Here is an 11894-nt window from a genome sequence, read left to right as displayed (position 1 = left end):
CAACATCTCCCCCAAACTCAAGATATTGCATGTCCTCATGCAATCAATGGTATCACATGTCCTCATGCAATCTATTACATTACGTTTTGGTACTTGAGCTTTGGCTCGAACTCTGCATGATATCATTTACTTAACTTTTGCAAAGCATTTTTGATGAATTACAACTTGGTTGGTTCTTGTGTTTCAACCATATTTTGTTTGTTGCATTCAATGTATGACCTTTGCATAATGATAATGTGCTTTTTATTGCAGAGTATTTTTGTTGGAATGCATCATGGTTGGTTCTTGTGTAACAACCATGCTTGTGTTGGCATTTTGTTGGAATGCATCATGGTTGGTTCTTGTGTAACAACCATGATTCTGTTAGCATCCAATTAACTTTTAAATACTTTTGACAAAGCCATTTGTATGCTCATGTAATAGTGAATATAGCTTGAAGGTAAGTGGGTTTAAGAATGTGATATATGAATGTGGATTTTATATGAATGTGATATATGAATGTGGATGTATCCTTCCCCTTAAACGGATGATTTGGGAAATTATGTGAAATGGGGAAAGCAAGGAAAAAGGAAGTGAAGTTTTTCCAAAAATTATTATTCTAACTTTTCAAGGAATTTAATGGTTGGTTCTTGTGTTTCAACCATATTTTGTTTGTTGCATTCAATGTATGACCTTTGCATAATGATAATGTGCTTTTTATTGCAGAGTATTTTTGTTGGAATGCATCATGGTTGGTTCTTGTGTAACAACCATGCTTGTGTTGGCATTTTGTTGGAATGCATCATGGTTGGTTCTTGTGTAACAACCATGATTCTGTTAGCATCCAATTAACTTTTAAATACTTTTGACAAAGCCATTTGTATGCTCATGTAATAGTGAATATAGCTTGAAGGTAAGTGGGGTTAAGAATGTGATATATGAATGTGGATGTATCCTTCCCCTTAAACGGATGATTTGGGAAATTATGTGAAATGGGGAAAGCAAGGAAAAAGGAAGTGAAGTTTTTCCAAAAATTATTATTCTAACTTTTCAAGGAATTTAATGGTTAAAAGTTAGAAAATATCACACCTTAACTTACCCTTCCAAAATGGATGAGAGCTGTGCACGTGTGGCTGCAAGAACTTTTGTTCATGGTCTTCTTTACTTGGTTGGAAAAATCATGCATGAATCATGCATGTGCAGCTGCCACAATTCTGCTCTAAATCTGCTTCTTCAAGCTGTGGATGAAAGATGAATCTGTATTATTGTATCGGCTGCTGGATCCTCTGCTGCTGGATGAAAAATCTGAGGAGTCTGCTGAACATGGCTGAAAGTTGTATCTTCTGCTGGATGATGAATCTGATGAGTCTTGCTGAATATGGTTGAAAATATATAAGGCTTGGAAGGTATACAAAATATAGAAGTTACATTTTCCTCCCAGCCTTATTTATTCACTTGTCCTCAAGTGAAATACAATGTATACAATGAATGGCAATGAATGGAAATTGGCTTCATCTGCTACAAAATATGGGTCTTCAAGTCTTCAACGCTCGATGGCACAAATATTACTATGTGATTAGATGTGTCGATGTCGAACATAGCAAGAAGTTGTTGACTTAGTGGCCGTTAATGAATGCCCCCTAGCCAACACAAGAGCTCCCACCATTGATTCCAATGGGAGTCAGGATGCCTAACACATCTTTGTAGGTACGAATAAATTTGTCGTAGTCGAGTCACCTACAAGATCCAACGAACAAGGGATATTAATGTACTCCCATTGTTCATTGGCAAGAGTACTTGCCATTAAGGCATGCAAGCCTCTAGGTGTTCTTTCAATGATACTTAGACTCTAGGACTTTGACTCAAGCAGGGTTTTATTGGTGGAAATGAAGGTGAATGGTAATGACAAGGAAAATGGATGGATGTAAGGAAATGCATGATGTATGAATAAGAACTCTTGCTGTGAAAAATGGATATGGAAGTGTCACGCCTTATGGATGTACGATTGGTGGAATTCAAACTTTTTCAGGGAGGTTGAAGGTAGTGGTTGTGGAGATGGATTTGCCTTCAGAATTTTTCATGAATTTAGTCTTTGGAAGACTAATTGTCGTCACAATGAAGTCTCCTTAATGATCACTTTGTCATCCTGTAACCTGTAAAAAAACTTGGCAGAAAGACAACATAAGTTTGTTCAAGAAGAATTGTGCATTTCCTTCATGATTCTTACGCAAAAATTTCATACCAAATAAAACAGAGTTAAGAAGATCAAAGTGTTGAAAGTAACTTAATTCATGATATCAATTTCAATCCATTTAAAAACAACCATGAAAAGTAATACTCCCTGTTTGCGTCAGATAACTCATGTGCTTGGCAATTCTGGCCTGCATATTAGTGCATCATAAAGCATACAACAGAAAGATGTGATGCCAACTAAAAGCTATCATGCCAAATAATTATCGTCTTGAGAATCCTCCAATCAATTTTCGAAATGTGTTTCCATGTTTCCTTTTTTATTTGCAAAGCTGTGTGAATTTTGTGAATTTTTTTTATTTTTATTTAAATAACAAATTAAAAACCATCGTTTTTAATTTATTATTTATGTTTTTTTTTTTTAAGTTATAAAGAAAAACTAAGCGATACTGTTAAACAAATGAACCTTCAAACTTCATAAAACCACCCAATCATGTAACAAACAATGACTCTAGAAAGCGTCAACGCTGGAGCATATTTCCTCCCGAACGCGTAGATCTCTAATGGTAGATTCCATTGACCACAGATCTTGCAAGAGTCAGAAAGCCAAAGCCATGTGGGCCACCAGTTTCTTTGTCTCATGTATTCCAAGAGAGCCCTCGTGTCGATGTGTAGCCTCGTTCGTGTCCAAATTCTGGAGCGCTCTGTACATGGTGGTGGCCTGCGATAAGCCGTATAGAATGTGGGCATTGCAACTCTCCTAAACAAGTGAACCTTCAAACTTCCTCTAGAAACTTAAAATATTAAAATGTGAATGTTAAAAATATAACTGAACACATGAACACAGTAAGGAGCCAGTCAGTAAATAGTTATTTGTTAACTGAGATAGGGGCTTCCGGACTGGAAAGCCCGAGATAGGATGTCATCTTGCATGCTCCATAAATCTGGAGGTTGAAAACGTTCAGCTGAGCGCCAAAACTTCTCTCTTGACTGGTCGACAAAATCCAAAAGAAAACCTACCTTCTAATGGAATTTAAGGGGAATTTCAAAATAAAGAGAGTGCCATCCACGTGGTTGCCATTTGGACGTCGATCTGGAGCCCAGTACTTGGTGGATTCACGTGGCATGCTACGAGCGATTTGTTGTTGCGTTCCAGAATTTACATTCACCTTTTGAAGTTTTCCCAAATCTCGGAAATGTTTATCAAACATATGTACAACAACCTTAGATGTTAGGTTCTTACACAAGGCTACAAATCTAGCCCAGTCAACAAAAATACAAATCATAGCCCCTTCTGAATAGCTTTAAACCGAGGCCCACGAGACTATAAAGGCAGGATTCATTAAAAATCTGAATGAACGCTAACTAGCCAGGCTTGAGGGAAATCATTTTTATTATTCGTTTTACCTGAAGATCAAAGGACCTTAAATCAAATTGAAAAGTCCAGGCTGGAGTGATCCAACAGCAAATCTCCTGCATCATAATAGCACAAGCGGCGCAAGGCTTCTAAGAGCTTTTAGTTAAAAGCGTCATATTTTAACATACAAGGAATCCAAAAGCCCTGCAAGAATAAAAAACGAGAATACTGGAGAAACTCTGCGAATAATAATTAAAACGATAACGGAATTGCTTCTTTGACTAGTTAAGATTAGTGGCATGATTTTTAAGCCACAACTTCGCAAAAAGCAACAGCCCAGGGTCATAATGAACTCTTGAAGTGTCGGTTTCACCACAGGAGTCTCCACAGTCGGCACCAGGTCATCACGATCCACGAATTCTTCAAGAGTTGTTCTTTGAACGTCTGGAGGACGTCGGGAATGTGCCAACGCCCATGATAACTTCGTTATGTTCTCAATGTCTTTTGAAAGACCATCTCCTTCTCCAACAAATTCACGCTCACAATTAGCGATAATGCCACATCTGTCCATGGCAGGTTATCACCAGATTCGAAGAACGATCCAATGGAATGCATAATGGTTTTTAGTCATGATGCCTTCTCGAGCAAACCCAAATTACCTGAACTGGCGCGATCTTCTCCAGGAACTCGGCGAGAATCTGATGGTTTGTTGGGCTGATCATCATTGCATCAGAGAAAAATCCGCGAAATTTATGATTGCCGATGATCTCTTCAGGATCTTTGTTATAATCAGAAGATTTGCTGCCAGGATTTGAGGTACGTTTGAATGAATGCGTTCTATAGTTATCTGCATTCTCCCACGTGGATGTGCCAGCATGCGCTGTTTCCTCATTGTGACAACAGCCGAACGATCTTTTGTATTCCAGCTTACATTCGCATCAAACGAATAACTGCAGAGGCATATAACTAAACAATCAATCGTGTCCGTCCACGCCATTCTTAGTGCTGGCGCAAATTCATCACAAACTTTCCAGAAATTCGTCTTCTATTATCGGAGGTATTGACTGCACCATGAAACAAACACCGCCACATACATGTAGAATGATTATTTCTTTGGAAAAGAATAAGTTTCGACAGAGGCAGGAGGACGAAAACGATAGTCGTGCCGAGGAAAGAGTAGGAGCTCCCTTGCAGGATCTGCTTCCCACTTCAGGTTCGTTAATATATGGGCTTGTGGACGACGTTGTTCTTGGTAAAGTGTTAACGCGATTGCCATTCTAGTCGGAGCTCATTCAAACTCTTTATTGCAGAAGCAAGATCATTGCCATATGACTCCAACACTGCTTCAAGATGCTGTTCTTTTTGCGGAGCGTGATCCTCAAAGTTCTGCATATCAGCAATACTGAAACCGTGTAATGCATCTGCAAGTTTTGATGCATCTGCTGTACTTGCAGAATTCTACATGGAATTGTTTAGCTCGGAGTTGCTAATGCTTGAACCCCCTGCCAAACCTGTGATTTGATCCATCAGAGCTTTTTCCGTACTGTTGGAGTGTATATTTTCCGCCGGTATATGCGATGGGGTGATGGTATTTCAACACTCAGGAAGCTCCCCGCCATCTGTCCCCCTGGAAGGTCTCATGACGGAAACTGGTGGATTCGTTGGGTGCAAGGGTCTTGGTCAAAGTCTGATTGCCAACATGGACACCCTCACTCAGTAGACCCAAAACTACGTCCTCCACATCACAATGGCCACACTGATTTACCACTATGATATCCGCTCATTCTCAACAGGTTTGGCGATCTTCCATCCGATGTTACTCAAGCCACAGTTGCTTTCTGTTGGACTCGGCGCACTCCAATCTATAGGTGCACTCCACTTCCCATGCCATTTCGCGGGCGCAGACAATCACAAACAAAAACAACACAAATGGAATAAGACCGGACCAAGCCGTAGTCGCATCGAAGACCTTATTGATTTTTTTCTTTCACCATTTTCTTTGTTTTGTTTTGTTTTTTTTTTTAAATGTTGTTTTTATTGAATGCTAAAAAAACAACAAAAATGATTAGTTTTTTCCAATATCTAAAAAAACAAAAGAAAATGGTTAATTTTTTAATATCTAAAAATAACAAAATGGTTAGTTTTTTTTAATAATAATAATATATGTTATGATACATATATTACTATTATTTTGTGGAATTTTTTTAGTTTAAAATGAAATTTTTTTATTTTTTAAATCTAAAACTAAAAAAAACTAAATTTCATCTAAAAAAAACTTTAAAGATGTTGTTTTTTATTCACAAAATTCGTTATTTAATTTTCCAGCAAGAGTGTTTTTTTATTTGAACAAAATCAATAGACTTTCTGATCTTCCTGATCGCACGAAGCGCAGGAAGAGAGCATACTAATCGATTGATTTGTGTTTATTTATGCAGGGGGGTTTGCTTGAAAGGTGAAATTTAAAGCTAGCTAAACACTAAAACATAAAAAAAACTCAAACTTAAACTCCCTTATGAAGATCCTGCTGTCACCAGGTCTCACAAGTTATTTTGCCTAAAGAAAAATAAATACTGAATTAAATTCTAATGCCTACTCCCTTAGCACCGTTCCCCGACAACGGCGCCAAAATGTTGGGCAATTTATTGGACTTAAATTGCTGCATAAATTATCGACCAGGGAAACTCGTAAGCTTGTGATGATGCCAGCACAATATATGCAGGAGTAGCAACTAACTCTATGTCTAACTAAATTATTTAGGATTCAATACGATATGCAAGGGAAGAGGCTCCTAACTAAGGAGGTCTTGGTTGTCCTTCCCTACAGTATCATAGAGAAATCATTGATTACATGAAACTAAAAAAAAAACTTAAAATGAAAACAAGAGAATGAACTTAGTTATTGTTTAGATTCAAGTAGAGAGAGAGACTAACTTAGTCTCTTGATTGTCCTCTCATGTACTAATCCAAACTAAACTAAGAGTCATTCATGAGCATAAGAAATGAAATGACTTGAAACATAAAAACAAAAGAATGAATTTCAATTACCATATAAATCATTGGAGAGAGAGCTTAACTTAGACTCTTGGTATCTCCTCATATGATACTTGAAACATAAACGCAAAAGAACGAATTCCAATTATCATGCAAATCAAATAGAGAGAGAGTCTAACTTAGACCCTTGGTTGTTCTCTCACATGCTGATAAGATTTTAATTCAAAACTCATTCACCAATCAAATCCTTAAACATCTAAACAATGAAATGAAACAAGATCTAATATGAAATAACATGTTTCTCTCATCCTTTTAGAGTGAGCTCAATTCTCCTAAGAACAAGACAAATTATTCCATATACTACATTAAGAAAACATATCTAAAAACTACATAAATTCCTATCTACATTCTAAAACTACATAATGGAAATATATGAAAAATGAAGCCTTATTCTATTCCATCATCAATTGGATACAATGCTCTAAGAGTCCTCCCTTTTGGAATGGAGGAGGTACTCCTATTTATACAAAAACTTATGATAACAACCTCATAAATGTAGACCCACTATTCTCTCCTTTGACCCACATATTTCTCAACCAATGATGACACATAACCCTATCCTCCATGATCTCCTCCATGAGGTCCATGATCTTCTCCATGAAGCTTATCTTATCAAATTCGAATTTGATCATTCAAGGCCACATAAAGATGCCCTGGAAGCTTCCTTTGTGCCTGCACATGTCAACAAACTCATGCTAATTGTTAGGTATAAGTTTAAGCATATTATTTTCTAAGTTTTAGCCATAAATTCACTTAGAAATGTTAAGAATTAATAAACTTTGGAAAAGTATTGTTATGACCCAATAATGAGGTAAACATAATGATATGGAGGTGGAATGGAGGTGACATGAAGGTAAAATGTGAAGATATAAGTGAATAATGGAGTGAAAATAGGGATGATTTTGAGGCCCAACAGAGTGTTATCTCCTTCATTTGTAATCTTAATTCTTAGAATTTTAGAACCTATTCCTTCATTTGTAATCTTAGTATCTTATAGGTTGGTAATGTGAAGTTAGATTTGGAGAATCATTGTAATGGTTGTAATTGTAATTTGCAATTGATGATGAATAAAATGAAGCTTCTTTGATCCTCTACATTTGACTTCTCTTTTGGTGTGCTTGTGAATCCTTGGAAGGATCCCCATTGCCTAGCAAGCACACTTTTGTTTTGGTAAGCTTTTATTTTATGTTTGTGAATTTCATTAGATTAAATTATTAGGTTCATATGTTTGAAATATTAATGAATGACCTTTCGTAAGAAAGTATTAATGTTTGCTTCAATGAATCTGATTTGTGATTTAATGTTTGATTTCATTAGTTTAAGTTTCTGATTTATATGCTTGAGATATAAACAAATAGTATCTTGTAAGAGAGCTTTAATATTTCATGCAATCAATCAGAATTATGTTTAAGAGCTTTAACTTCATTAGTTTAAATAGTTGATTAGAAATATTAATGAACAGTCTCTTGTAATGGAGCTTTAATATTTCTTCACCTATCTTAGTTTAGTTTGTCTCTAAGTCCATATATATTGGATGATCCTCAAAGTTTACTTACCCAGATTGATAGTAAATGAAACTATAATTTGCATCCACATTTTAGACCCAACATTTTGGTGCCTTTGTCGGGGAGGATGATTTAGAGATAGAATTAGGAAGTTATTTTTATTGCAATTTATTTTTATGGACTAACTTGTGAAACTTGGTGACAACAGGATCTTCATAAAGGAGTTCAAGTTTGAGATTTTTTATTTTTTCGTACTCACTTAGTTTCAAATTCAGTTTTTAAACCCCCCATTTATTACTAATCCATCTACAGATGAGAAAATTAAAGATGTTGAACAGGTACATCTTGGAGAGCAAGGAAAATATCAAAGACTGGTTTCAAAAGAACCTTACGCCAACTCCAAGAATAAGACAGGTTACTCACATGTTTTCAAAGCATAAGGTAAAAAATTTAAATCTTGGTGTGAGCATTTTCGAATTCTTAGTCCGTAGGTGGCTTCACTAGAAGCATTCTTTTACCTAGGAAATAAAAAAATTGCAGGTTAAAGGTAGAATGGATTAGAAAAAATAAAATGAGATCTCATAGATTTTTCCTTTAGTTTTGTTTCTTTTTGTTATTTTTTTAAATCATCAATATTTCTCATGAATAAAATTAGTAAGAGCCATTTCATCCACGCTAACCTGCAAAAATAAAAAAAATCAAATCAATAGATTAGTATGCTCTCTTCCTGCGCTTCGAGCAATCAAGAAGATTGGAATATCTATTGATTTATTTTCAAAAATAATATAAAAATCTCTTGCTTGGAAATTGCACAAATCATTAAAACTACAACATTATAAGAAATCGAAATCATTTAAAAAAAATTGTTTATTTTCGATTTCAAAACTTAAAATTAACTCTTTAGTTTAGTGATTTGATAATTATGTTAAAACTTCACTGCATAAAACTTCTTTGCATATGTTAAAACTTCTCTACATGTGTTAAAAATCAAGGTGCAAGAATGTATATCTGTAAAAAGAGAGAAAATAAAGAGCCCTTTTTATTAAAGAGCACTATTAATTAAAGAGCAATTTAGGTTGTCCTCAACACTGTAGCTCTCAAAACGATAGCATACTTTTGCTCAAGAGTTTCCTTGGATCTATGGAAATTATGTCACAGAAGGTAGATAGTGATTTCCTTTGCACTTTGATTGATAAATACGCTACCCAGGTATCAAAGTAACAGTCCAGAATTCCAAGGTGTGGCTACACATTCAATCCAACAAGTCTCTAGTTGATATGTATTACGTGCATTTAAATGTCAAGCTGCCCAGAAATGTTTAAAATCTAATATACAGGACCAGCAACATTTACCCTCATGTAATAGCCCAGAAATGACAAGGTTTGTGGCCTTTGTGGGTAGAAAAAAGCCTCTGCATAGGAGATACTCTCTCAAGCAACATGTACAACCAAGCAAGCAACAAATCTTGGCCGTGCCCAACTCTCACTAGCAAAAGACACTAGCCTAGACTCCAACAAAAACGTAGTAGAGAAATTCAAGCTTATTTCCTTGGTATTTTGACCCTGTACAATAGCCAAACTTGGCGAGAGAATGAGAAACAACTTGGCACTTGAGATGGGTATGATTTCAACATCCTTTTTGACTGGAAACACGACTAAAAGACGTAGCAGTTTTGACACATCGTGTTGAAACATGTTTTGTGATCAAACCAAAACAAATATGGAAAAATGAAGACATGGGTTTTCTTCGTAACAAAATGAATTACATAACCCAGAATCATTTGCTTGGATTCATAATGGTTTGAGAGGAAATCGCGGTTCTTCGAGACCCTGTTTTGGTGACTGCATGAAGGAAAAAACGTTTTTTTTTTTTTAAGACCGAACATTTCTTCAAACGATCCAAATCTGCATTTAAACAATTCAAGGTCAGTCTTTAAAGAAGAAATTTGTAGGTGCAAACCCACACTGTCTATAATTTATTGATAATGTATATTTGTCCTTCCATATATATATCTACATCAATAAGAAGACCGAACTTTCACCAAAGCAGTGATACTTCATTATTCAACCATCAAGATGAAATTTTAAACACACATAGGAAAACATAGTCGAGGTACGGTTTTCACTGTAACAAAAGATCAAACGATTTGATACATGCAATTGGGGAGAAAACAAGTCTCCTTATATAATGAAAAGGAGGGATTTTAGGTAGGCTGAATTGAGAAAAAATAGGAAGGAATTATTAAATTCAAATTTTACTAATTGGATCCGAAACCTGATCCAGTCTTCGAGCACAGGAGGCACGCAGAACCAGTATTCCATATTTGCTGATTTGAAGATTATCCATGATTAAATGTAGATTTTGTGAGAAAATCGTGCCATATTCATAGGGGTATCTCCAGAAAGGAATCCAAGGTAAGTGATCTACCCAGAAAACTGTCTCGGAGATATGTGTTGTTAACATTTTACCGAGAATTATGAGCGTGGAGAGTTTTGCCCATAAATGCGAGCCCAGAATTGCAAGGATCGTTTTGCAGCACATTCACCATTTGAGGAGCTCAGTCAACATTTCAGTTTGACTGTGCTCAAATGATATTGGTATTATCACATTTCTTCTGCACTATTATTTTTGTCCACCTGCTTCGATGGCTATCCTTGTGGCCTCCATGTTCCTTCATCATTCTTCAACGCTGCACATACCACACTTTTTCACATGCTTAACCATTTCACACATTTTGATTATTTCACACGTTTTGACTTTTCATTTTTAAACATGGCAAAATTCATTTTTTTTTATATTGCATCGTGTATGTATTGTTTTGATGTTACATTGTTTTTTTATGTATTCATATTTTGAGGTCAATTTGTTTTAATATCGTTTATTTTAATGTTTTTATAATATATGTTTTGTTTTGTTTTGTTTTTAAATTATATTATATATATATATATATATATATATATATATATATATATATATAGATATATATATATATATATATATATATTTTAATGTTACGTTTTTATATATGTTTTAATTTTGATGTTATGTTCAGGATATGTTTCGTGATTATTGTGTTTAATGTTTTGTTTTTTTCACTTTTTAATTTTGTAAATATTTTATTAGTTTCATTGTTTTTCAGAAAATTGTCATGGAAAATTATAAAAAGAAATTGATGTGAAATTTATTGCGTGATTGAAACAAACTGAAAAAATCTTTATGAAATTTTATGGTTCAAAAAAAAAAATGGAGGAAATTGTTTATCTGTGCATATCGTCATTTCTGTCACCCATGTGAAAAAAATTACAAGCTTGAGAGGTCGAAATTTGTTTACTTTTTTGGGTTTACACTTGGAAGCAAATTAGGAGGATTCATTTATAGTTGGCATTAAAATCTATAATTGTATTCTTGTTATATGCTTTTATGTGACGTACTAATCTGCAGGACACAACAAATCTACAATGCCAAGCTTTTACATGCACATTCCATGAGTCATCGGACACAAACAGGGAGTTGATTTACTTTTCATGGTTATTTTTATTAAAAATAGATTGTTATTAACATCATGAACTGGACTAAAATTATGCTTTTGATATTCCTTAATCTGTTTAATTTTGGCATACAATTTTTGCGTAAGAATCAGAAAGGGAATGGCCATCTCTTCTTGAACAAACTTATGTTCTTTATGCCAAGTTTTTTTAGCAGGTTTCGGATGATCAACTGATCATTAAGGAGATTAAATTGTGACGACAATTGGTCTTCAAAAGACTAGTTTCATGAAAAATTCTAAAGAACAAGACCATGATCATAAGAACG

At 34.9% G+C, this 11894-nt stretch overlaps 1 protein-coding gene across 1 annotated transcript in view; it reads left to right on the top strand.

Annotated features, from left to right (window-relative positions):
• The first annotated feature begins 4627 nt into the window (after nt 1-4627).
• The window catches only part of LOC149210361 (4-coumarate--CoA ligase 1-like), a 60377-nt gene continuing 53110 nt past the window's right edge, over nt 4628-11894 (top strand). The window contains exons 1-2 of the mRNA XM_089398943.1: nt 4628-4778; nt 4981-5039. Coding sequence (XP_089255069.1) covers nt 4628-4778; nt 4981-5039 — 210 coding nt within the window. The remainder of the gene's footprint in view (nt 4779-4980; nt 5040-11894) is intronic.

The sequence above is a fragment of the Pinus tabuliformis genome, chromosome 1_2 (genome assembly GCF_031772625.1).
Source record: "Pinus tabuliformis cultivar Carrire ecotype Pingquan chromosome 1_2, CPIR1, whole genome shotgun sequence".
In the NCBI taxonomy this organism is placed as follows: Eukaryota; Viridiplantae; Streptophyta; class Pinopsida; order Pinales; family Pinaceae; genus Pinus; species Pinus tabuliformis.
This window is presented reverse-complemented; position numbering and strand designations above follow the sequence as displayed.